At 37.3% G+C, this 27,671-nt stretch overlaps 2 protein-coding genes across 4 annotated transcripts in view; one reads left to right on the forward strand and one right to left on the reverse strand.

The window, feature by feature from the left end:
• LOC121315587 (GRB2-associated and regulator of MAPK protein 2-like) overlaps positions 1-6,048 on the forward strand; it is a 54,632-nt gene extending 48,584 nt beyond the window's left edge. For both annotated transcript variants that reach the window (XM_041249814.1, XM_041249815.1), the window contains one exon: positions 2,578-6,048. In XM_041249814.1, coding sequence (XP_041105748.1) covers positions 2,578-3,595 — 1,018 coding nt within the window. In that variant the 3' untranslated portion in view covers positions 3,596-6,048. The remainder of the gene's footprint in view (positions 1-2,577) is intronic.
• Positions 6,044-27,654, reverse strand: LOC121315588 (trifunctional enzyme subunit alpha, mitochondrial-like). 2 transcript variants are annotated; one of them, XM_041249816.1, is made up of 21 exons: positions 27,531-27,654; positions 21,809-21,850; positions 21,646-21,716; positions 21,103-21,236; positions 20,717-20,855; positions 20,128-20,247; positions 19,906-20,008; positions 19,507-19,629; positions 19,227-19,345; positions 18,648-18,704; positions 17,752-17,861; positions 16,599-16,733; positions 15,091-15,262; positions 13,408-13,494; positions 13,045-13,185; positions 10,063-10,131; positions 9,109-9,304; positions 8,839-8,953; positions 8,222-8,367; positions 7,896-8,037; positions 6,044-6,593 (listed from the first exon to the last, which is right to left on the reverse strand). In XM_041249816.1, exons 1-21 carry the CDS (start codon positions 27,598-27,600, stop codon positions 6,584-6,586), a joined length of 2,301 nt encoding a protein of 766 aa, XP_041105750.1. In that variant the 5' UTR covers positions 27,601-27,654; the 3' UTR covers positions 6,044-6,583. The 2 variants fall into 2 exon arrangements, with proteins under 2 accessions (XP_041105750.1, XP_041105751.1); XM_041249817.1 differs by lacking the exon at positions 6,044-6,593 and having other exon boundaries at positions 7,658-8,037.
• Between the last annotated feature and the right edge of the window lie 17 nt (positions 27,655-27,671).

Raw genomic sequence — 27,671 nt, forward strand, 5'->3', positions numbered from 1 at the left:
TCCAATTGGGAACCTTTGCACACTGTTCTTCCTGGAGTCATTCAGCCATTCGCCAAAATGTTTGTCTAATTCTACTGTAGAGTCATTTATTGAAAATCTGACGGGTGTTGTGAGCAGTAAGGAGTCTGTTTTTGTATTTTTTACAAATAAGACTAAGGCTGGGACCAAATTAAAACTTTGACAACCCGCTAATCGCACTTAACAAAACTGTATTTAATAGCGTTTTCTTTTTAGGAGTAGAAGAAATAAGATACTTACAAAAAAAGAAAACCCTATTAAGTACAGTTTTGTTAAGTGTGATTAGCGGGTTGTCAAAGTTTTGATTTGGTCTGGACCTAAGACCAGTAAATCCCTCCTTTATCTAAGACTCTTATCTGGATCAGTCATCAATCCCCAGATTCAGACAACTTGACATAGTTCCAATCATTGCTACCCATAATAGCAAAAATATGGGGCAGAGTTTAAAGAAATGGTTGCCAACATGTCACAAAGTGCTCTGTGCCTGAGCCAGGTCATAAAGGTCCACTAGATGTACTGTACTGTGGGAGGGGGCGAAGTGCAGTGTTTAGTTACCATTTGTAGATCACTTTTCTTGGATTGAATTCATTTCCAAAGTTTCCAACTCTGATAGAAATCAGTCAAGGAGTTTCCATGAGACCTCCCAAAGAGCGATTTTAGTGTGCCCCTTTCAGTGCTTCGATACAAGCACACATTTTCCCTTTACTTTTCTGAACTACTTTTTGCTCAGCATTAATCAAGTTAAAGAATATGTTTAAAGTTCTAATACTACAGTCTTCTTACAGAAGAAGCTTAAAAAACATGAACAATGACGCATCTAATAAAGACACTATGCAGGATGTGCCCTATAGCCTGGATATCACCAGTTCAAATCCAGGCAATGCCATGGCCAGGAGTTCCCAGGGGCAGCGCAACATTGGCCAAGCGCTGCCTGGGTGTGGAGGGTTTAGATTGGCTGGGGAATCCTCGGTTCACCTATCCCGGAGGCTGGCTGGGCGCCTGCAGGCCTGCCTGTGTACAAATCAGAACTGAGTGGTACTCCGACGCTATAGTTCTGTAATGGCTTCACAGCAGGCTTGCAGTGTGAAAAAAAAGCGGATGGCTGACGGCACACGTTTTGGAGGACGCGAGTGCTCGTCTGCGTCTCTCCCAAGTTAGTTCGGGGGTTGCAGCAGTGAGCCAGGTTGAATAATTGGGCATTCCAAATTGGGAGAAAATCAGGGGTAAAATAATTGGCGATTTCTATTTAAAAAGTTTTTTTAAATAATTCAAACTGTGTCACAGTCAGCACCCTTTAACAAAAAGGTTTGTTTTTTTAATGCAAAGTTCAAAAAGGCTTATAGCTGTTAAAATAACTCCTGACATGCACTCCTATTGTCCTAAGGGCAGTATTGAAAGAAGAACAGACATACAGCAAAAACATGAGTCTACAGAAAGCATTCAGTTTGCATACTATAACTTTCAGACAGTTGCACTTCCTTTGCCCTTGTACCTCAGCAGTTATCAGGGTGAAAGAACTAGCTGCAAAGCATATTAGTCATTTGGGTAAAACAGCTGGTAAGTTAATAATAGGAAAGAAGGAGTTAAATGAGTGAGAACTTACATTTATACATGTTAAAAGTGTTTCGTGCAAAACTGCAGACCTACAAAACAAGTACATGACAGGCAAGATTCAGCACATGGAATTATTTAAATAGCTATAAGGTTTCATCATTGAGCCTTGCATGACAAAAATGTCCAAACACCTTGAAGAAAGCATTTTGTATTGTGTAGTTTAAATACAGTAATTGTGTTTGCTTTTTCATCCTGGTTTGAACTTGTTGTGTAATTAGTAAAAAGGGCAATTTGCTCAGTTTTTAAATATTGTGAACATAATATTTCTATAGAATTGATGCCAGATTACATGCATATAAGTTTATTTAACCTTTTTCTAAGAAATTCCTACTGTAGTTCACATCACAAGGCCAAACAAACTAGTTAACTCTTGAAGCTATAATTGTAGTAAATAAATGAATAATCTCCCTTATGCAGAGGTAATTGTAATGACGATTTATTGAGTGATAAATGGACTTCCTTGTAATTATAGCTCTTTATTTCTCTTTTCTTCATTCATTTGTTTGAGTTGGTAATGTTTCCCATTACTGTTACATAATGATTTAGACAAATGCCAACATTCCAGCCTTTGCCAATGTAATTAATTGTTACCTGCATACTTCCACAATATCATTTATTCATAGAACTGGGAGAATGGTAGAGTGTAGACATGGTAAAACCAAATATTCCATCATAATGTCAGTTTGGTAAACTGAAATTACAGTGCAAATAAATCAGGTTAAACTTCAAGAGTTAGCAAGCTGTGTATTTATGATAACTAACTGCAATAGCATGCACAGTTGCATCACGTTATTTTTTAAATGCCAGATTAAAAGGAGCAAAGGTATTTTACATTCCTGTAGTTATGCTTGTTTGTGCAAACAATATAAAAATGAAACAGCTGCAATGTTGAGAGGCATGTTGCTTTGTTTTAGTAAGCTGTAGCTTGTGCTTCTTTTTTTGCAGTTCTGGAACTCGCAGTGGTAGCTGTTCACCGTCTCCTGACTCTTACTCCCTCTACTGTTACCCGTGTAACTGGAGTGACTGCAAAGCCATTGATTCGTCCACACGACAACTTCCTGGTAGCAACGGGGCGCCTGGCATGCAGCCAGCGCAGACTTCTTGGTTGGACCCATGGGCCTATACAGACACTATGCCCAGTGTGGCCAGCGGGCGCTCCACCCCCCTCCTCAGCACCGACACCTACAAAAGCTATTACAGCTGCCCTAAGCTGAAACCTCCTCACTCTCAGAAACGTTTTGCTCCTTTTGGGGCACTAAACCCTTTTGCTAACCATGGGTACTCCAGCAGCCCTTCCTCATCTCCAGCCGAATGGTTGGAGCCAGAGAAATCTCCGTCCCTAGCCTCTGAGCCCACTGATCCTTTCGACCCACCCAACAGCCAGAGTGCTTCTCCTGATATTGCTTCTTTCAACTCGGGAGACATGAGGTTCGATCAGGATCTCCGGAACCGTCATGCGGAACAAATTTACAAGCCTGCCGATGGTGGGATGTGTGCTGTCCCACCACCTCGGCCACCTAAGGGCTTTGAGTCTGAAAACATAATCATAAGAAGCACAGCTCCACTCTCCCCCACCATTGTGAAGGGCGCTGAAGGTGGCATCACCAAGGTTTACCTCACCCAAGGGGTAATTGAAGTCCCACCAGTGTCTTCGAGATGCAATTCTGAGACTCCTGTGTTAGCCACTTCTCCCCACGCACCAGGCATGGCCCGAGCTAATGGGGATGGATCTGCATGGCACCCCCCTTCAGACCTCTCAACACTCTCTGTGGAGGAGGTCTCCAAGTGCCTGAGGTTTATAGGCCTCTCAGAAGATGTGGTAACTTTTTTTGTCCGTGAGCGTATTGATGGGAGCATTTTTGTGCAGCTGAATGAGGAGATTCTCTCTGACGACTTCAAGCTGACAAAGCTGCAGGTCAAGAAAATCATGCAGTTTATTAAAGGCTGGAGGCCCAAAATGTAACGCTTGACTCTTGTGGGAGGCTTATTTGTTTGGAACCAAGGTTGATCTTCCTGGAAATAGAAGATACTACAAAAGAAAAACATTATGGGGAACAGACAGAAGGTTGGAGGGAGGAAGGGATAAAGGAATGTGAGAACCGAATTAGTACAAAGTACTAATTAGTACAAATTTAGATATTCAGGACCAAGAACATTTGTGTTGTTAGAATACTACATAAGATTGAATGTTTATGACTTCTAAATATAATTATAGTTCTTTTGGTACAATGAACAAACAAGTGTTTTTGGGATCTTTTCTGATTAATGCTGGTGAAAAAGACTGGTTTACCTGTGGCACTTCATATATCTTCATCTATCCAGCTCAAATCCAGGCAGAATTGACATGAATCCAAGTTTTGTATATTACAGCTCAAGTTCATCTGTCTCGGTTAAGATTCTGCATAAACCAATTGACACGTAAGAGTAACATACATAATTATCCCTATGGGAAGCTACTCAATTCTGAACTGTTGAAGTTCTCAACACTCATACCTTTGGGTTCTTTACAATAAGTCTGTCTACAGGCTGGAAAGCAAGCACAAGGTGGTCTTGGTGATAGAGTGGGACAATGCGCTCCCCTTTCAGCCCATCAGAATTCAAAGGTTCAAATCCTACTTATATCACAAAATTAGGAGAGTTTCCTGTGCTCATCACATAATTCAAATCAAATGGCACCAGGCATTTTTCAGACATTATTATTAACTGAAAGAAAAGCCACAGATTAGATGGACATGAAGACTCATTTTCTCCCTTATCCCCTGTGAGAGTGATTCTTCTGGACGGGCTTGAGGCAAGGACAGTGTGGGGAAGCTCACATTGTCACTATCTGTGCTTTACTCCTTTGTGGATAGAGAGGAATTCAGTCTCCATTCCAGACATTTTTGATGATCACCACAAAATTCACATTTTCAAGCAGTCGGCTTAATTGTTTCTATGGCTTTGAAGGCGATGCAGGAAATTCCAGCTGCCTTCATTCTGCATACCCAAATTAAACTTAATATAGTGGGTATGTGCTTCTCTGTGTGTATAACCCCAATAACATTTTGATTTTGTTTACCAAGTACCCTGTGCCACTTCAATACAGCAACATATATCACATACTGTTATATAATACACCCACCCAATACTAGCTACTATTAGAAATGATATTATAAAATTATGTACAACAAAGAAACCAGTTTAATTTATAAGAATTCTAAAATAAACAATTGGGAGGCATGACAGAATATTGTTTTTGTGTGTGTGGGTGTTTATGGGTTTGTGTATGTGTGGAAGGTTGGTCTAAGGTAGAGCAAATGAGATGACATGAAGTGTTCCAAAAGGCAAATACAGTGACCGAAAAGAGAGTGGCAGCTGTAGTTCAACTTTAAGCTGCTTCTGACTGCTGTTTTCTCTCTCAATATTTCTACTACCATTAAACAAGCGAACACAAGAGGGGTGTGAAGAATTTAGATTATACATTTACCTGGTTACAGTAAATGTTCCATGTTCTAATTAATTTTAATGATTGTCTTCTCTTTAAATGTAGCTATTTTATAATTTGCAGGACATTTATCTTGAAACTAAAGCATGAGAACTACTATACAATATAGACAACATTCCAGGAATGCTCAGAAATTTAATTTAAAAGATAATTTTATTCAGTTATTTCATAAATAGCACAATTTCAGTCAAACAACTGTCCACATAGTTTTGCATCAAGAAAAAGTCATAACACCCTTCTTCCCCTCCACAAATAAACACTTTTGACCCGTCTTACAGTCATGTCTCTCTGAACAGAAGACGTATTTTAAAATTAAATGGCCAACAGATGTTATAAAACACAAAGTATAATTTGTGTAAGATGTGGGGGAAAAAAACAAACAAACAATAACACATCAAATGAGAATCAGTGATGTTTAGCAAATCTCTTGGCGCGCCATGCCCATAAATAAAATAAAGGTATTATTAATTAAACAGTGTGGAAAACAGAACCAATGGAATTGCTTGGTTGTTGATTTTCCATATCTGGGTTTAAATTGTTTTTTTTTTTTCCCAAGACATTGTGCTCGAGCCAAATGAAAAATGACCGTATACATTTCGGGTTTCCGCTGGCTCAATTTATTTTACTGGAAAAGACGCTCTTACTCTTTTTGGTTGTCAGATGACATCATTTGAGTGAAACTCTAAAGCACAGTGTTAAGCTCATGTAATAAAGCTGTGATTTGTAAATGCCTTGTGCCTGATTGTTTAATAATGTGTTTTACTGCTCTTGCCCAAACTGTTTTTCAAATGTCCATTGGTGGGGTGGCATATCGTTAGTAGTGATTAATATTTCAAACTATTTTATCACACTACTTATTAAAGAATACAAAAAGAATTAACCCAGAGGTATATAATGAAACTGTCCAACCCAGCTATTGCAGATTATGGCTGAAAACCAGCGGAGATGTAGGAGTATAGAGATCTGTGCCAGACACCTTCCACGTATGCTCCCAAGGCTGTCTGAATTGGGAGCAGTGGATGTTTTCATGTGAAATGCAGGTTTCCATGTGAAAATGGGCGTGTATTTCCTGTGTTTTACATCATGCTCACAAGTAAATGAGATTTTCCCTATCCCTCTCTGTGGCCGTTGTTTTTGGCCACAAACCTGATCCTCTCGAGCTGTTCTCTCAAACATGCACGCACATCGCCACTTCACGTGTAAATAACCACACATGGAAACTTCTCCATTGGGGTACACACTTCTATGGCTTTTAAAAACACATGTATACTAATCTTACAGTATAGTAGATTAACCATTGAGCTCTAAATAACTGTACTGCAAATGTGTGGAATTGTAGTAAATGTTCAGGGTCTAATAACAATTACTTCTCATTGAATCCTCTCCAGATCCATGTTCTGCTTTCAAAAGTAGTACTCCAGTTCAATCTTTGCTTCAGCAGTTTGGAAGTTTGGAAACCCATTACCTCTATGAAAATCTGAAACAAAATGCATCATTAGGCTGTAACTATGCTTACTTTCTATTGGGATACAACTTTAAGGGAAAATAAGTTGCCTTTTGTACATTGTTCTGAACAAGCCTTTAATTACACACTATTAAAAGACCGTAATTTGAGCTTAAATTGTACTAATCGCTGCTGTCTGAAGTTGGATAGTGTGCTATTTGTCAAAGACGGTGCTAAATCATACAGTTTAATGGCTCTGGTTTGTAACTACCTTGTGTGCCCAGAGGTTTGTGTATGTATATTTATGGAACAGCAACCAATTTTCCCCAGTGTAGATTATAATTGTTATAAAAAAAATAAAAAATTTAACACAGGTAGTGTTATTGATTGTAATGAAATTCTTCTTTTCATGTAAGATGTAATCCTTATGGATTAGTGAAATAAATAGGAGCACAAAAAACAGACTACATTTTGAAAAGATTACGATCCCTGTCATTATTTCTGAAATGTTCTTTCCCTTTTCTCGGGTGTCTGCGATAACCCTGAGCCTGCCCTGTTCAGTCTTTATCACAAGATCTGTCCTTGGAGTTTTAACAGCATCAGGATGTTGGTGCAACTAGTGACGACCCTAATAATGTGACTGGGCAGTGCATTAGCATTTACATTGCCACAATAAATCAGAAGCATGCACATTAATCCAGAATGGTAATAAAATGGAGAAAAGGGGTCAAGCCTCTGCAATTCAGGTTAAATAAAGGGTTGGTCCAATAAGAAATTTGATTTACTTTAGAATCAAAGACACAATTTAGTGCACATTTCTTTCTTTTTGTTCTTACAATACAAAGGTTTTAAATACTTAGGTTTTTAAACATCACATGCAGCTGAACAGTCAGGAGTCTGTGGTATATCCCCCACAGTCCTCACGTAATTGAAAAGTGTGTATACCCTTCCATAAACAGTGTTGAAAGCTTTGCCAAAATGAAATGGATGAGGTACATCAAAGTAAAATGTATTGTATTACACAATACCTATGAATGTATGTGAAAAAAGTCTACATTGATAAAAGTTGGTCTAAAAAATAATTAAAAACAAGCAGGTTTCCAAAACTGTTTAGTTTTATTGTTAAGTTGGTTTACAATAAAATGCTGCTTTGCAATGGCCTCAGTGTTACCCATCTACTGCCTTCAAATAAAACCATTTTACAAAGTGCAAATTAATTTGAGCTCTGCAAACACAGAAATAAATGCCCGATTTGTCTGCTTTTCTAAGGCACCATGGGAAGAAGATTTAGGATAGTTATTCTCTCGTTAACTCCCCCCCCTCCCCCCGGTTTACTTGTGAAATTTCTTGCTGGCATCCTTGGCATGGTCAAGCAGCAATTGGCACGGTGTGAACTGATTTCCATAGACATGCTCATACTTTCTCATCTTCTCAACAAGTTTATCTGCTCCATAGGAGTCAACAAATCTGAAAGGACCTAAAAAAAACCAAACACATGAGATGCATTATAAATTGCTATGAAGGGTAGAGGATTAATACTCATGGAAACATCTCAGAAATCATCAAGCTTATAAAATGAATGACAAGCGACATATGTGCCAGCAAAAACAAAACTAGATTTCTATCAGTTGTGTCCAGATAGTGTGTCCTGAAGTTGTTACCTCCCAGACATGGTGGGAATCCCAAGCCAAAGACTGCCCCAATATCTCCTTCCACTGGGTTAGCAAGAATTCCTTCCTGCAGGCACATCACTGCCTCATTCACAAACCTGGAAACCAGGCGATACTGGACATCACCGTCTTTGGCTCTGAAAAAAAACATCAGGACAGTTTTTGCAACAATCGTGACCTAAATATTCCAGCTTCATTTTATTACTTTGTTTTACCTTAACACATTTTAAATAGTTCACCAGAACAAAGACCATTTTAACAACACTACTTACCCAATTTAAACGAGTCTATGCAACTCAGTTTGGAACTCTAAATTTAGTTAAATTCCATGTTACAGGGATATTAACAGTAGAAAACCTGCTTAGTTTAATTAAAAAAAATAAAAAAAGAAGACATTTAGGGCACATGTTCCAATATAATCCAGACATTGTTGAATCCCAATCCCAATTCACAATATTGTAAAAAGGCAGGATTAAAAATAATAATAATAAACACTTTGATATTTGCAAAAAAGTAATTCCCAAGATAAAGCCTTTATTAGTGTACTGTTCACCATAGACAATCTTTAATCACATCACATTACACGGATCTCTACAAACACCACTTACACTTCAGGATTTACTGGAATCTTAAACTTCTCCAAAATCTCCTCAACTCCTGGATTCACACTTTTGTTTTTTGTGCCTTCTTGATAGACGTAGCATCCTTTTCCAGATTTGCGGCCTGTAACACATAAGAACTTGAACATAAAACCTATAAACTTTGGTTATGGCATTGGCAAACTTTTTATTTTATTTTAAAATGTATTAATTTTTTTATTTGTATTAAAATGTATTAATTTCTCCCCTAGTGAAGAAGATCTCTTAAAATGTATGTACCTTTGAATCCTTTTGCTACCATGGTTTTCAGTACTTCAACATTGCCTCCACCAAATCGGGAGCCAAATGCTTTTCCCAAGTCCTCTGCTACGTGAGCAGCAACGTCGATTCCTACTTCGTCAGCAAGAGTGGCAGCGCCAACAGGGAACCCAAAGCCAGTCGTGAGGGCATCCAGTTTCTTAGGGTCGACACCTTCCTACATAAACAGAACATTTTGCTTTTAATTAAAAACGAACACAAACAAGGGTATACAACATATATATTTTTATTTAGTGTGTCCAATTATAATCCCCCCCCCCTCCCCTCCCAATTTGGAATGCCCAATTGCTTTTCTCCTCACTGCAGCAATTCCCCACATGGCTCACGAGACCTGAAGATTCAGTTGATGTCCTCCGATCCCAAGACAAAGTCAGCTTCCTTTTTCCCCAGGAACTCGAGAGCAGATATCTGCGAGCTACCACCTCTGGAGGACAGCTGCAGGTGTCCGCTCTGAGCTCACTGGGTGCCTGGCCAGCAGAGTTCGCTTTACAGCGATGAGGAGAAACAGTCCCTACCAGTTTTACCTCCATAACCCATGGTAGCGCCAAAGCCAATGTGACGCTCCCTTCGGAGTCCCCAGTGAAGACCTGCCTACTCTGCAGTCTGGACGCGAACCTGAAGGGTATATTTTTTCAATAAATTACTGAACTCTGGGAATTGGCTTATCAACATCAGACAACAAATTACTTCAACCTCAGCCCGACAGGTGTCAGTATTACCACTAGAATACTTCTGTGAAATACCTGGGCGATCGGCTCAGTTTCCCCACAAATCAATCAGTTGAGACTGGCTGCAAAAGTATGTGTCCATGACTTACAATGTACACAGTTTATAGCAATTTACACGATCCCTACAACTCTATATCTCTGGGGATAAAACGTTAAAAGCAACACAAATCTGAATTAACACACAAACCTGCAGGGCTCTAACAGCTTCAGCCAACATAGGAGCTAGACATCTGGTTGTATAAAAGCCAGGACCGTCCTGAAAAAAACAAAACAAAAACAGGTTTGTTAGAATTTCAGTACAGAATTAATAATAATAATAATAATAATAATAATAATAATAATAAAAATACTTTATTTTGTATAGCACCCTTAAAAGCAGTCATCTCAGAGCGCTTCACAATTAATAGTACTACAATAAATAAACAGATTATGCATAAAAGAAACACAAGGAGATGAAACAATCACAAAAACGCCTTTCTAAAAAAGTAAGTCTTTAAATTAACTTTAAAAACACTCAAAAGAAGATGAGTTCCTGAACTCTAGTGGAATAGAGTTCCATAATTTGAGGACATAATAACAGAAGGCCCTGTCGCCCATAGAGCCTAGGCGAGCAGGTGGGACACACAGCAGTCTGAGATCGACGGAGTGAGTGGGAGTGTAAAAAGATAAAAAGATCTGACAGATAAGTTGGAGCTAGCCCATGAAGAGCTTTAATGTCAGCAATTAAATTTTAAAATCAATTCTAAACTTGATAGGCAGCCAGTGCAAGGCCTCCAAGACAGGAGTGATGTGATCTCTTGAGCGGGACCGAGACAAAATTCTGGCTGCAGAATTTTGAACAAATTGAATTTTAGTGAGGATGCTATTAGACACCCCAGCAAGCAGGGCGTTACAGTAATCGATCCTAGAGAAAAAAAAAAGCATGAACCAGTTTTTCAGCTGCAGGTAGAGAAAGCATGGAACACAGTCTCGCAATATTTCTAAGGTGAAAAAAAGAAACCTTGACAGTATTCAGCACATGCGATTCAAAAGTTAACACAGGATCAAAAATCACACCCAAATTGTTCATCTTAGATCTGAACTCAAGCATGGAACAGGGATCAAAATATAACATACTTAAATCATTTTAAATTCTTTCAAAAACCCTTATTGGGAATATGATGATGAAATATTAAGCCAAAATGCACTGTATTTATTGATTTAAGTATTAACGGAATCCTGTTTAACACCAGAACCGCCATGGTAGTCATTGTGATGGTTTTCACTTTTAAAATTTAAATGCTCTGTGTGTGTTAAAGATCTGCGGTTGTCTGTGCTTCACTTTTTCTACATACATGTATTAAATAACCTGACCGAGTCTGAAAGTCAGAAATCGCAAAAATAAAAAAAGCACTTCTACCTAGACCCGGTTATTTTGACAGCTTATTACAATACATGCTTTTATTGTTAAAATAACAAACCATACACTATTGTTATATGTATATACAAGCCAGTATGTTCTCTACCTCAACTGAGTTTGCAGCTATATGTATGTAATAGAATATCACTCTTGAAGTCTAGATATGTGTTATCTAAATTTCTATTGTAACCCTATCAATTCCTTGGAGAACTGCTGTCTGGCTGTCTACGTTAGTATTTATAGTCTGCTGTCTTATAATATAACTATTACAAGAATTGTTCAAGAAATCTTGAGATTTTCAATTTGAAAACAACTACAGATATATGCCTTGGCATCAGAAATTTGGACTACTTCATTGAAAACAGCACTGCCTGCTTCAAGCTTCAAGCGGTTTCCGACAAAAGCATGGCGTCGCTGGACACAACACATGTCAAACAACCGGGATCAAGTTTTGGCTGACAGCGGGCCAGACCCCTACCTGTACAAAGATGAAACTCGCCCAGCTGGTCAGGGACTGGGTGACAATGTGGTACTTAGACTGATGTAAATGTACTTAGGAAAAGGGATGAATGTTACCAATGACATTTCTATTTCACTGTAATTAGCAAAACAGTTGAAGAAAAAAACAGCCTGGTTGGAACATTAAAGCAAAGAGAGTTTCCACCATCTGCACAAAACTTAGTACTTAGTGAAGCAATCACTAGTGTTCAGTTGCTGTATTTTACAATGTACTGGGCATGGCAGCGATCAATTCCTTTTTTTTGTACAAGGAATGCAACGGGGAAAATATCAGTAGGAGAGATTTCATCTTGTGCTATCCACAAAGCTTTGGCAGAAACATTTCGATCTGAAAACTGCAAAGCGGCAGGGAAACGCAGCTCAAACTGGATACAGTGCGCATCAAGTGACACACACAACGCCAGGTAACTAAATGCAATAAAAATAAAACTTATGATAAGATAATCTGTGCCCAGTGTGAAACAACAGTATGTGGCAAATGCATGATTGTGCTAATATGGAGGCTACTTTGATGTACGTTTCCCTGAATGCGCATTCACGTTATTTTCTTTGTTATTTTTGTAAATAATTACTTAGTTTTTACAATTTTATATGTACATACACCAGTTTACAACTATTTACACAATATATTTTTTTGAAATGTTTATTTTATTAGTTTCATTTTTTTACTTCATACATTATGTGTGCTAATTTTGAAAATAAAGCCTTTTATGTTTATTTTTTCATTTAAATACAGTGTTCCTGCTAGAAAAAATTTGAGTTGTATCTAATAGTTTGCGTTTCATGTTCTTAGCGATGCTGTTTAAAATGTAACCGTCATAATCACTACTGCTGGTGGTTCTAGGTACTAGCATAAACCCCGCGGTTCTAGTGTTAAGATCATTCAGTCTCTTCATGGTCATTCCATTATGACTAAGTATCTTAATTTGGACTTCTATTGCTTTAGTACTATATTACACTGACCAGCATGCACATGCATGTTGCCATGCTGCAGGAAACCATTCAGTAATAAATCATGGGAAAGCAGAAGTAGTATCTCAGTCATTTCCCCCAAGAGGCATGATGGTGGCTGCCCATACAGAAAACCACAACCACCACCAGAAACCACAACACTGCTCTAAAAGCAAAGAAACCCTCAACACTGGACAAGACCCCGGAAGCTATGTATTGTAGGTTGCGGTAGCAGGTTACAGTGCTTCTAGTATATCCCATTTAAAAATAAAAAAAAATATACATTGCTGTGTTTCTTACCCCCACTACAATGATGACTTTTCCTTGTTTAAGGCCGACAGCCACAGCAGAGGCAGTTGTGTCTTTAGACGTTTTGTCAGTGGTGACGATTTCCAGCAGCTGCATTTTGTCTACTGGAGAGAAGTAGTGCATCCCAATTACCTGGGGGAAGTAAACAATACAGCCATGTTAGTTAAAATGCCATATGCAAGCAAGACGTCTGATTTAGGTGAAAAACAATTATGTGCGAGTGCTAAATAAAACTAAATAAAACAACAATGCTCTATATTTACTAAAATGTAAGCAACATTTGTAAGTTCAAGTACGAATTGTACCTTTTGAATCTAGTTCAGCAAACTCTGAATTGAAAGAACAATAACTTACTTTATCTGGTCTTTTGCTGACTGAAGCAATGTCTTTGATGGGCAGAGCGGATGTGTTCGTGGCAAAAACACAATGAGGGGGAATAACCTGTAGAAGTGCATAATATATATTAGACAAAAGTAACATCACTGTTCTTACTCAGTCATGACTTCTTCAAATATGCATTACTGTTAATTGACAAACATAAAAAAGTATATTATATTTAAATCCATATTTAATTAATGTTTCAGGCAGACAAGAGAAGTGTGCAGTTAACATTTTTATATCCTCAATTTTTACCTAAATTAAGATTGTACAAGAGGTATTACATGTGAATGAAGGGCTCATTAAAGTTAGTTAGTTTAGGTCAGTGAAATTATCATCAAGCTGCATTCAACTGTGACAAATTATAAATTCCCATATATAGTTTCATATAAAACATTTCACTCTATTAGAACATTTCCACAAGTGCTCAAATGTTTACTTCTTTAGAATAGTAAAAATATCATTTCAAAATGTGGGGAATTCTAAACAATTTCCATAATTACACCCATCGGTCTTAACTTAAATATCTTGGTATTCCAGAGTGGACAACATCCCCTTAAGAGGTGCAGATTCGGTTTAATTTATTTTAACGTTTACCTTTAAAAATTGAATGTTTTAAAAAATAAACACACACACAAACCAACAAGTACTATTACTGATTTGTAAACAAATGTCTTTTTTTTTTTTTTTAATACAAAATTAGCGCACGTCTATAAATAGGGCTTCTGAATTTTGGTGTTTTACCTCTCCTTTAAAAATGCAACTGATACCTGTTAAAACATTTCTGTATCTCAAACTGAGTACTGTGTTAATAGTAAAATGTATTTAATGTACGGGTTTTAAAGTATGTCCAGCATAATTATTATTTTTTTCATTATAGCTTTAATAAATATTGGTTGCTTATTAACATCTTCATTGTACATTCGGCTTGTAATGAAAAATGAAGGCTTGGCCGATTTAACAGCCCTATAAGCGGCTTCACAGAAAGAACGAAAAAAAGTAAATTAAATCAATTTTGCTATTAACAGATTTCTCAGTTGTGATTGAGACATGAATGGATAAACAGGAATCGGCTGAATACTTAAAAGGGAGGGTCAAAGTCAAAAAGTCTCCTCGGTAGGGTGCAAACTAGAAAAAAAAACAAAACAAAAAAAACCAAAAAAACAAAACAAACAGCATTCTGTCATCTGGCTCAACAAAAGACAGCCTCATTTTACTTTTTGGTCTCCCTTTTATTGCAATATGCACAGACAGAGCTTCACTTATTCGAGCTCCTGAAGGGGACATTGCTAGTCACGTAAGCAAAATCATGCTGGACACTGGGAGGCGAATACGCAGTGACAATGACGCCACGTGACAAAAGGTAGGAAGTAGACAACGAAAAAAAAAAAAACTCTGGAATAGCTGTTATTTGCAAACACCGACCTTGTTCTTAATATCTGACAAAGTTTAAAATGAATAAGCAATTTGACAATTTACTAACGTTTAAACTCTAAATATGCCCAAGTCAAATATATGCAAAAAATGTTTTGCTAATGCCCATTTTACCCAACTTTCTCATTTCTTAATGCAATGGTGCCTACCAAGATATTTAGAAGTTTTTAGATTTTAAAATAGATAATCATAAGCGTACCACATTAAAATAAAAAAAAAAATTACCGCTTCAACTTCTTGAATGACTTTGTGTTTTATATTGATGTCCTCGAACACAGCCTCAATAACCATGTCTGCCTTATTAAAACCACTGTAATCAAGTTGTCCGGTAAGGTTTGAGAAAATACTGTCTCTCTCAAAGGAAGAGATACTTCTCTTCTTAGTTTTATCATTCAACCTAGGAAGACAAAAATATTTCATTTGACAAAAAACACACAAGAGCCCGATTCGCACAGGACTAAAAAAATCACCACATAAAACAGGTGTTTTTGGAATTTTTACTGACAGCAGTAAAATTTGGCCCTGTGCAAACAGTGAATTTCTTAATTCCCAGACAATTCTCAGGAGGTGCTCTGATTATTTTTTACAGGACATCAGGACCCTCTGTAAAATTTCAAACTCAACTGTCCTGTATCTTTTTACTCCTGTGCGAATTGTCCATATTAGTTACAGTCTTCATTAGATAAGTATTCACTCCCTTTGCTGTGACACTCCTAAATAAGCTCAGGTGCAACCAATTGCCTTCAGAATTCACACAATAAGATAAATGGAGTCCATCTGTGTGCAATAAAAGTGGTTCACATGATTTCAGATTAAACACACCTGTCTCTATAAAGGTCCCACAGTTGGGTAGTGCATTCAATGCAAATATGCTACCATGAAGACCAAGGAGCTTTCAGGGAGGTGTATAAAAAGATTTTAAAAAGGCATTGAATATCCCTTGGAGCACAGTCAAGTCGATCATTAAGTGGAAGTGGAAGGTATATGGCAGATAAGCCACCAAGAGGCCAATGACAACACTGAAAGACCTACAGAGTTCCATAGCTGAGATGGGAGAAACTGTCCATGTGTAAACAAGCTAAATACAGGCAAATCCTTAAGGAAAATCTGCTTCACTCTGCAAAAGACCTAAGACTGGGACAGAGATTCACCTTTCAGCGGGACAATGACCCCAAGCACACAGCCAAACTGACACTGGAGTGGCTTAGAAACAAGAAAGTGAAAGTCCTAGAGTGGCCCAGTCAAAGCCTGGACTTGAATCCGATTGAGAATCTGTGGCAAGACTTGAAGATTGCTGTCCACCAATGATCCCCATCCCACTTGACAGAGCTTGAACAATTTTGCAAAGAAGAATGGGCGAATATTGCACAATCCAGGATGTGCTAACCTGATAGAGACTTACCCCAAAAGACTCACTGCTGTAATTGCTGCCAAAGGTGGATCTACTAAGTATTAACTCAAGGGGGGTGAATACTTATCTAACCAAGACATTTCAGATTAACTGTTTTCACAAAAAAAAAATATTTTGCCTCTTCAAAGTGAGTACGTTGTTTAAATCAAAAGGAAAAAAAAATCTATTTAAATGAATCAGGATTTCAGGTACGTAGTAGGGGGGGGGAGGGGAGGGGAGGGGAGGGGAGGGGAGGGGGAAAAAATAATAAGAAACTGCTGTTTTGCACCAATGCCACCTGCTGGTAAAAAAAACAAAAACACATTAATGTCTGCTCACATACCCTTTATAGATCTGCTGTTGGCCTCTGCTCAAGCCTTCCTCTGTAGTATCTTTCAGAATGGTGTGCAAGCCCTTGTCAACAGAGACTTGAGCAATACCAGCTCCCATCAGACCTGCGCCCAAAATGGCCAGTCTCCTTCAAAATGGAGAAATGAATACAAACCAGAAGATAATTAATAATTAAAATGCATGGGTATAATTTAAATACTGTTAAGTTTGGTACTGAATGGTACTACAGGTTGCAGCTGCTTTATCGGATGCTTTGGGAGCAGTAAAAATATCCTGAATAAACAGCTGTCCCAATTAAACAAGAGGCATTTGAGAGGACCTTAGGTCACACTTTTTGTTTCTAAATGAAAAGAAAAAAAAGAACAATATCAAATCACATTGATTTGCTAAAGATAAAGATTACGCAAGTCACAGGGTAATCACTGCACTACGCTACGCAAACTGGTCCTGCTATGAAAAGCGATCTCCACTCATGATCTGAATGACGTCCCAATTAAATGACAAATAGCATTGGACAGAGCCGTCTCCCAGAAATGTATCCCATTTAAGCAGACCCCTCACCATTACTAATTCAGTGAATACATTGTTAACCCTTTAAGGACCGTGATCGTGTTAAAACGGTCATACTGAAGTGGACTTCTAGGACAGTGATCATGTAAACACGTTAAAAAAAAAATAGCACTTCATTTTGATGACTTACAGGGTCACCGTACTTGGCAGTACAGGCTTGAAACATGCATCAGTAGGTAGGGGAGGGACTGACTAACTTCCTGATAGATAGTTTTCTGAAGTACTTCATAAATGTTCCCCAGAGTGTTCTGAAATAAATGCCACCATTTCCAAGATGCTACTGTAAAAAATGGTTTAGTGATTTTTTTACAGAAGAGTGTCAATTACAGACAAAAAACGCCTGGTCCTAGGGGAGCACCCCACTGAAAAATGCTTGGTCCTAAAAGGGTTAAGTGCATTGCCAACTTGCTTTAAAATATAGTGCATTACCACCACCCAGTGGAATTTTTCAGTAACCTCATACTGCACCTACAATTTCCAAAAACTGTTCATTATGTTAATTATACTGTTCTTATATGAGTTTAGTTACACTAAACTAGTATCTTGAAGTAATCACTGCTTTAAAGGGTACTTACTGAACCTCTTTCTGTGGTGTTCCAAATTTGTTTTTCTTGCATGCTACTTGACCATGGTAGAGGCCAATAAGGGCTTTGGATTCCCTGGTCATTGCGAGTTCACCAAATTTCTGCATTGAATTACAAATACACACTTTAATAGTGTAATAGAAAAAAAAATGATATACTACTTCAATCAGCAAACAAATACTGTATAATTGAAAAAAAATATTCTGGAAAACTGCTACAATAGGAATTATTAGAACGTTTAACACCTGAAAATTCCATCACAATTAAAATCAGTTAAATGTGTATTTCTTAAAACATATTCGGTACTCTTTACTAAACTACTGTAAAACAGGAAATGTCTGTGGCAACTTAATTATGCAGATGTCCCAAAAGTACATATGTACTGCAACAAATGGTTGCACTCACAGTAATACATATACTGTATATAAACTCACTGTAGTAATTACTCTAATTTTGCAGCATGCATATTTTGAAGAGTTTTAATAAAAGTTAAATTATTTTGCCAGCAAATTTCTTACCAGCAAACAGTGTTTTACAGTAACCGTTAATTTGAAAAGGACATAAATCACCAAGACAGTCTATTGGTGGGATCAACATGGAAGGAGCACAATGAAATCATAGTTACTATATTTAAAAAAAAAAAAACACAATTTATATTATCCAAATAGCCCACAACATAATTCAAGATGCTTGCAAAAATCGACACCTGTCCCTGCCCTTGGGCAATTATTGCGCAATTCCAACATTATATTTATTTATTTTTTTTTTTTAAAACCTCCCGTCAAAGGTTTCATGAACTCCACTAACTTTTCCAGTTGCCAGTCACATTTATTAAATTATTAAGTCTACAGTAATAATAAGCACATGTCTAGGCTAGGATTAGTTACCTGTGATTCAGCCAAATAGCCAGCATCCGATCCCTGTTCAATTCCAGTCTGTATAACCTGAGAACAATAAATAGATTATTGTGTGTTAAAATGTCAATCTCTGTTGACTTAAATGTTTATTTTGGTGACTATTAAGCCAAATCTATGTGGCAGCCACCATGTACTTATGTATATAATTAATCCTTCCCCAGAGATAATGAAAGAAACCCCATAGACCACTGCCACACAGCTGTTGGCATAACGTCATCAGCAATTTACGTTAGCAGCAGTAAAAGGAATGGTCAAATGTTAACACAGTTCAGGACACATCTTCATACACTGTATTGGTTCCTTCAGGGTACGTAGTGCAGGTCACTTTTGAACCATGTCTGATGGTTGTTGAGTGACTTTGAATCTGAATGCAGCTCATATCACTATGTATGCCAGCAGAAATTATTTGTGCAGTTTTGGTCATTGACACACACCAGGTACACGTGTGAGATATGAAAGAGCCCACAGCAGTATTCAAAGTAAAATGCAAAAAAGATTTTATGGTTAATATTGAATGCATCTTAACCCCCCCCCCCCAACTGTTCTTACCTCAATAATTTTCAAAGGAGCAGGGTACAGTCCTTTGGTCTGTTTCATAACTTTCGTCTGTACAGTATTGTATATCTGTTTCCTTACAAATGGAATACCCATGACATAGTCTGTCAACCCTGCAGAAGAGAAATCAAGACAACTCTTGTTGTTTTAAACAATAAAAAATAGTATCTATGTATGTGTGCATGTTAAGAATTTCTCCTAATTGCAGGATGTTATTGCCGATGGATTATTTGGGTTTAAGATTCATCTTGCACTAAGTAATTAAACCACCTACTCTGCATTACACCCTTTTCCTTCTTGAGAGATATTTTTTTATTGGCTATTCCTTTAGCACATTCAATAGCAACCTCTTCAAGGTATTCCATAGTTCTCTCCTCTGGACCCTTCAAACCAGGACCTTACAAAACAAACAGATACATAGTGAACATGAATATCTAGAAGACAATAAACATGGATTTACACAGCCTTTAGGTCTACAGTATGAAATGTATTTTAAAAAAAAAAAAAAAAAAAGCACAACTAAACCTGCTTATTGATTTAATCGAACACGTCACAATATGTAAAAGTAATACAGTATTAACTTTACAAATAGACTCAATCACTCACGATCGCAACACAATGCATTCTCTCACTGCCCCACCTCGTAGAATATACAGATACTTCAGTCATTTACCTAGTGGGTCAATAAGCTGATCAACAAGACCCATCTTTTTGGCTTTGTCTGCACGGATATTCTTGCCTGTCAACATCATGTCAAAGGCAGAGGGAATGCCAACCTGAACCAAAAGAAATAGGCATGTTTTTTATTTGTTATTTCGATGAAAAGAGAGAAAAAAAATTGGTAGAATATTACACCCTTTAACATGGAGGAGACGAATAGAAAAACAATACATACCATTTTTGGTAGTTTCTGGGTGCCACCAGCTCCAGGAAGTAAACCGAGCATGACTTCAGGAGTACCCAGGACGGTTTTCTTGTTCTTTGTTGCTACTCTGTATTGGCATGCAATTGCAACCTAAACAAACAGCAATGTCCATCAATAAGGTTGCTGAAATATTCATAGCAGGGCATGGTGACAACAGGCTTGAGTCGTGGCAAAACAAGAAGAGGGAGAGGTGGGAGACTAGATTGTCTTTCAGTTAAAGTCTAACAGATAATACAATATGTATCCTACTTTGTAAGATTCGTCCTTTTTTCATGTACCTGGGAAGAGAGGAGTTCTGTCTTCAAACTGAAACCTACTTTACTACCTGTAGTTTACAAAAACCACAAAACAGAACCCTGAAGAGAAGCTAGTGAAAGAAACACAGCTGAGTTTACATTCAAATCATACGATCTACCACATGTCAATGCAGTATTAATGGTTTCAGGAACATATAGAATGCACAGATTATTGTCTGAAAGAGTTCCTTGTTATTGATGTTTTTAAAATCAAATAAGAAAAAGTAGGCCTAGGCAACCAAAGATAAAGTGTCACACTGTACCTCCAAGCCTCCTCCCAAACAGGAGCCATTAATAGCAGCTACAATGGGTATGGGGGATTGTTCAATCTTCTGCAACATTCTCTGTCCTTCTTGAGAAAGGCTGGTCACCTCTGCAGCACTACTGCAAGCTTCAATCATGCTGGTAGGGAACCATTAAGAAAAACAATTGATAAGGCTTTACTCTACTCAAACTTCCACTGTAGACACCATTCAGCAATATACAAAACAGTAATAGAAATATATGGTTTACTTTAAATAGGTCAGGATCCCAAGTAGAAATATCAGCTTACCAATTCAAATAATTCACCTAGTTACATTTCACCTTGGGATCCCAACAGACAGTCATCATTTTTAGTTTGTAATCTTAGTAAATAAATGGTACTGACTTGATATCTGCCCCTGAAATGAAGGAGCCCGGTTTTGAGGAAATTAAGACAGCACTCTTGACAGCACCATTGGCCCAGACTTCACTCATTACTTGAGTAAACTCAGAATGGAGTTGTTGGGACAAAGTGTTTACCTACAAAATACACATACGGAAAAAAGGGAAAGATCTAGAACAAAATGACACATACAGTTATACTGCCACATCTAAAAGATATAAAATATCTAAAAATGTGCGGGCTGTATCATGGGGAAACGTAATTCACATAACCACAATATCGCAGACATATTTGGTCAAAGGCCAACGTCAAGTTCACTGGATATACTTAGGATGCAAATATGTCAGTTACAGTTGGACTTATTTTCTTTCAAGTCTTGCATTTTTTCAAACAAGCAAACAGATAAACATGATTGATAGTACCCTAACTGACAGGGATGAGTAAAATGAGTATTTTGTGCTTGTACTATAAGAATTTTATTTTGGATATTGTAAACCACAAAATACAGTAAAGTTTTTAACTGCACACAAACCTGCATTGTCTTACCTTGGAGTTAGGGCTGTTAAACCGTACAACTGCCACGTCACCTTTGACCTCATAGTTGACATGAGTTCGAACTAAGATAGAGACAACGGTAAACCCATTAATTGCGTCAAATTCTAATTTGTAAAATGTTATACTTATGCAAAATAATGACAATAGTGCTTACCTAGCATGGCAGAATAAACTGTGAAATGACGGCATGTGTAACCTGGTGGAAACAAAAACAACTATAATAAGATGTATACTCTCATACATTGACTTTAAGCACACAAAATGTAGGCCTCTATAGCATTCAACATACTAACAACTTAAAAGTTTCCAGCAAGTGCCAGAAAAACAAGCTGTCTTGTTGCAGCGCAGAACAAATGCAATGGAAAACATAATATAACGAGATTCACTTATAGTTTAACTTTGACACATAATTAGACTGCTTGGCGGAAACAACCTTTGCCCTGCATTTTAACATGCTACACTATTGGTATGTAATGTACAATGCCAGCGGACAAGATCAGGTTAAGCAATAAAAACATTAAACAAACATTCCTGTATGAGGACTGTCAAGTATTTAAATTGCAATTCATCTGGAGAATTTATTAATCAGTTAATCTTGTTTTTAATCACACATTTAATTGATAAAATTACCGCATCCATCTCATTTAAGTTGGTTTTGTTGCTGATATTATCATCATAAACGCAACCCAGCATAAAAACCCTTCCTATTTCTGGATCCTATTTGTTGGTCCCTCTTTATAGTTTAATACAGCATTTATTTGTTAAATTGTTTGAACTAACTGCTAAATCACAATGGAGTCAGTTTAGTACTCACATTATTGCAGTTAAAATGACCAGTTCCTTTACTCAAACTGATGTTTTTCACTGCTGTTTAAATAATAATAATAATAATAATAATAATAATAATAATAATAATAATAATAATAATAATAATTCACTGAGTAACAGTTATATTGTAAATATTGTTTAACATAAATGTGGTTATTGAAATGAATTAAAGCTATAACGTTTACAGGTCTGCTCTGCAGTCGGTAGCTATCGACTTTGCAACAGCACTAGTTACAGCATCATGCTTTGCTTGATTCATCGGTTTGCAGTGACCCTGAATTTCTAAGAGTACTCATTTGTTGTTGTACTGTTATTGTCTGTAGTAGAAGAACTACTAGAAAGTATATTTTGAGAAGCGAAAGCATATTTAGCAGCACACGGGTGGTACAGCGACTAGATGCACTTCTGTGATACTTTGACAGTACGTACAAGTAACCCTCTTTCTATCCAATGAATTAGGGCTGTAACGAAGGGTACATTTTGACCTTCAAAGATTCGGAACACATTACCAAAATTAACCTAGTACTAATTTGCAAAATATACCAGCGACGTCACCATAGTCTACATTTGATTGATAATCCGGTTTTGTTACAGGTAATCCATATATGGAATAAAACATTAACTTAGTTTATAAATGGGTCATTCTACAGAAAGGGGACAAATTGGGGTTCCAAAAAACTGATATGATTTTTTTAGTGAAACAACCAAAATTATATAAGAAAAAAAATCTTATATGCATATAACATAACTCAGCTGATCTGAAATTATAACGTATTTAACATTTTTGTTAAAAAATGTCTTAGTACATAAAACTAAAAACTGTTGCATAAAGAGAACTATACACTAAAATAACTATTGTTATGGTAATGGGATTACAGTTAATGACAGCTTAATACAGTAATGACACAGATTTAAACAGTGATTTAAAATAAATATGTAAATAAATAAACCATTTATGAATGACACTACACAGATTCCACAATAGGTTTTATTGGAAATCGTAAAACTTTAAAAACACATTGGGGCTGATGTAAGGATAGATGCAGTGCAAACAATTGTGGCTGCAAAGTCCAAATTGCCTAGCGGCTAGGCAAATGTTTTCCACTGCGGCCTATGTAAATTTAAGAGCAATGCAAATTACTCAACACACACAAATAATGAGCTGCAATCATGATAATGATGGTCTCAACGAGCGCCGCTTGTGCATCGGGCTATTATTTACCAGCTGCACTTGCAGTCCAGAGGTGTGGGGCGTTTTAGAGAGCAGCAGGCGCTGTATGAGATTTCTGGAGCACGAAAATCAAAACAAACAAAATAATGTCAGAGGAAGGACATCAAAATACTCTTGGAACACAGAAAATAATTTTTTTTTTTTGTTTGCTCTTGTCAGGTCTTGTTATTGCTATCTTGTTTAAAAAAAAAAAAAAAAAAAAAAACAACCAAAAAAACAAACAAACAAACAACAGCGTTTCAAAGTTTCCAGTTCATACGAGTTCTAATTGCGATTCAAAAATCTCAGCTGTTACTAACAGTTTCACATTCCAAACACAGATCACATGTTACTGTAACACCCGTTTGGGATCTTCATATACAGCTCTTGCTAATTTATTTCTGAACCCAAAAAAGTAGGGTTGCAAACTTTATTAAATAATATTTACACTTTATTACTTTTAACATTTTTTTTTTTTTTTGGCACAATGCAGGCTACCCCAACGTATATTTATAACATGTATTCCCCTGGTCCCATCCTAGTAAAACGTAACATAGCTCAATGAAATACTTCAGACTGGGTTAACATCTTTTTGCAAACTGCAGATAAACGAGAGGTTTGTCTTTTTTTATGTCTATCTTTCTGAAACCTGCTTCTTGAACACCATCTGTCTCGGTACCGTGACCTTTCAGCTGTGGTTTGTTAATTTTTTTAAATGGGGTTATACTTTAGCCTACTAAGTGATCAGTTTTCAAGATAAAAAATAATTACTGTTGACGTATATTTTATGTTTCATACTTATTCTACCAGAACACTTACTTCTGTTACGTCTTGTACACTAGGTAGTAGGTACAGTGGCTTGCAAAAGTATTGCCCCCCCTTGGCATTTTTCCTATTTTGTTGCCTTACAACCTGGAATTAAAATGGATTTTTGGGGGGTTTGTAACATCTAATTTACACAACATGCCTACCACTTTGAAGAGGCAAAATATTTTTTATTGTGAAACAAAGAAGAAATAAGACAAAAAAAAACAGAAAACTTGAGCGTGCATAAGTATTCACCCCCCCAAAGTCAATACTTTGTAGAGCCACATTTTGCAGCAATTACAGCTGTAAGTCTCTTGGGGTATGTATCTATAAGCTTGGCACATCTAGCCACTGGGATTTTTGCCCATTCTTCAAGGCAAAACTACTCCAGCTCCTTGAAGTTGGATGGGTTCCGCTGGTGTACAGCAATCTTTAAGTCATACCACAGATTCTCAATTGGATTGAGGTCTGGGCTTTGACTAGGCTATTCCAAGACATTAAATGTCTCCCCTTAAACTACTCGAGTGTTGCTTTAGCAGTATGCTTAGGGTCATTGTCCTGCTGGAAGGTGAACCTCCGTCCCAGTCTCAAATCTGGAAGACTGAAACAGGTTTCCCTCAAGAATTTCCCTGTATTTAGCGCCATCCATCATTCCTTCAATTCTGACCAGTTTCCCAGTCCCTGCCGATGAAAAACATCCCCACAGCATGATGCTGCCACCATGGTGATCTCGGGGTAATGAGAGGTATTGGGTTTGCCCCAGACATAGCGTTTTCCTTGATGGCCAAAAAGCTCAATTTTAGTCTCATCTGACCAGAGTACCTTCTTCCATATGCTTGGGGAGTCTCCCACATGCCTTTTGGCGAACACCAAAAATTTGTTTGCTTATTTTTTTCTTTAAGCAATGGCTTTTTTCTGGCCACTCTTCCATAAAGCCCAGCTCTGTGGAGTGTACAGCTTAAAGTGGTCCTATGGACAGATACTCCAATCTCCGCTGTGGAGCTTTGCAGCTCCTTCAAGGTTATCTTTGGTCTCTTTATTGCCTCTCTGATTAATGCCCTCCTTGCCTGGTCCGTGAGTTTTGGTGGGCGACCCTCTCTTGTCAGGTTTGTTGTGGTGCCATATTCTCTCCATTTTTTAATAATGGCTTTAATGGTGCTCCATGGGATGTTCAAACTTTTGGATATTTTTTTATAACCCAACCCTGATCTGTACTTCTCCACAACTTTGTCCCTGACCTGTTTGGAGAGCTCCTTGGTCTTCATGGTGCCACTTGCTTAGTGGTGCCCCTTGCTTAGTGGTGTTGCAGACTCTGGGGCCTTTCAGAACAGGTGTATATATACTGAGATCATGTGACAGATCATGTGACACTTAGATTGCACACAGGTGGACTTTATTTAACTAATTATGTGACTTCTGAAGGTAATTGGTTGCACCAGATCTTATTTAGAGGCTTAATAGCAAAGGGGGTGAATACATATGCATGCGCCACTTTTCCATTATTTATTTTTCAGAATTTTTTGAAAAGTTATTTTTTTCATTTCACTTCACCAATTTGGACTATTTTGTGTATGTCAATTACATGAAATCCAAATAAAAATCCATTTTAATTCCAGGTTGTAAGGCAACAAAATAGGAAAAATGCCAAGGGGGGTGAATACTTTCGCAAGCCACTGTACATATTTTACTGAAGCAAATACAGCCGCTCTATGTACTCCCCCAGTGCTTTGGCATTATACACTGTCCAATGCACATCGGAGCTACTTATAACGATCTGGTAGTGAATTTTAATACAACAACTTTTGTTTAAGTAATAGGCATTGTACAAATGAAAAGATCACATTTTGCTGTGACATTTAACGTATGATTTATAGTATTCACACATTGTCAAACAGTTTCTGTTAACAGGTATGATGGGTTTTCTATAATGACTACAAAATATGCTTTTAACACTAAAAATAATTTCTCTTGACTGATGAAATTCAACTTAACATTATCTTTTACAACTCTGTAACAACTGGTCATTGTCATGTACTGCCAACACATGTGGAACATTTTACAATTCTGCATTGGCTTCATTTGACCATGACATTTTAACAGCCAGGATAGCTACCAATGTTCAAGGCCATCTGTGGAGGGCAAACTACCCAGTGAGTTGATTAGCCAAATCACTCAATCCTATTTTGGTCACTTCCAACCCTATTAAAATAGACGTTAACCTGTTCATTCTGTACAAATAAACATCACTATTATTTCCATCAGCAAGTAGCGAACGATCTGGGGCTAGTTTGAGAAAATAATATTCAACAGGAGAACAACAACACTTACTAAATAAAAATAAATGCAATAAAGTCCCAAAACATTAGCTTGCAAATGTAATATTCATATAGATTGCAGTCTCCCATTTATTTTCCACCAAGTGGAGACAACGAAGTTCAAACAGAGGTGACCCTTGAAAGAGACAAAGATGCATCAGCAGAAGAGCATGAAGTTCACCTCATGGGGGTAATGACTTCAACATCTTTAAGCAGCTGACAGCTTTTGGGAGTAAAAAAAAGAGTGAATATACGCAAAACACTTTAAACTAGCTGCATTTATTAACTGTGAATTTCATAAAACCTACACACGGCAGAATAGCCTGAAATCTTATCAGGCTCAAGTACGGAAAATCAGTCCATATTTAACGTATTAAAACAACTGGAGAATCAAGCAGAACTGGCAATTTCAGAGTTACTGGCAAACAATATGTTATCACCTGTCTAGATCTTGACTTGTTAAATCACTGGGACTGCATGCATGTATGTGGTGTTCTCTCTAGCCAGGAAGGGTTCGAAGTAGTCATATTAATAAATCGAATACTAAGCTCACACATTATTATTATTATTATTATTATTATTATTATTATTATTATTGAAATGACTTTCACATGAATTAGGTGAAAGGTGATGTTATTACTAACGATCGAAAATGTAACTTAAAACCAAGGCAGGCCCCCCGCAAACAGACCACTGTCACAGACGTCGCTAGTTACCTGTAAAAAGCGAGTATCTTGTTTTAGTTGAAAACCTGGAGATAATCCCTGCAGCCCGAACACTTGCCATCTTGGGAGGTCAAGTAAAGAGCGGAGTGAAAAAGCAAAGGCACATTGGGTCTATTTACAGTTAGGTGACCA

Source organism: Polyodon spathula, chromosome 5, assembly GCF_017654505.1.
Source record: "Polyodon spathula isolate WHYD16114869_AA chromosome 5, ASM1765450v1, whole genome shotgun sequence".
In the NCBI taxonomy this organism is placed as follows: Eukaryota; Metazoa; Chordata; class Actinopteri; order Acipenseriformes; family Polyodontidae; genus Polyodon; species Polyodon spathula.

Coding starts and splice junctions, on each gene's coding strand:
- LOC121315588 (XM_041249816.1), bottom strand. CDS start 27,600: ATGGCAAGTGTTCGGGCTGCAGGGATTATCTCCAGGTTTTCAACTAAA. Junction 21,851..27,530: donor AAGATACTCGCTTTTTACAG/GTAACTAGCGAC, acceptor TGTTTCCACCAG/GTTACACATGCCGTCATTTC. Junction 18,705..19,226: donor CTCCTTTGAAAATTATTGAG/GTAAGAACAGTT, acceptor TATTGTTCTCAG/GTTATACAGACTGGAATTGA.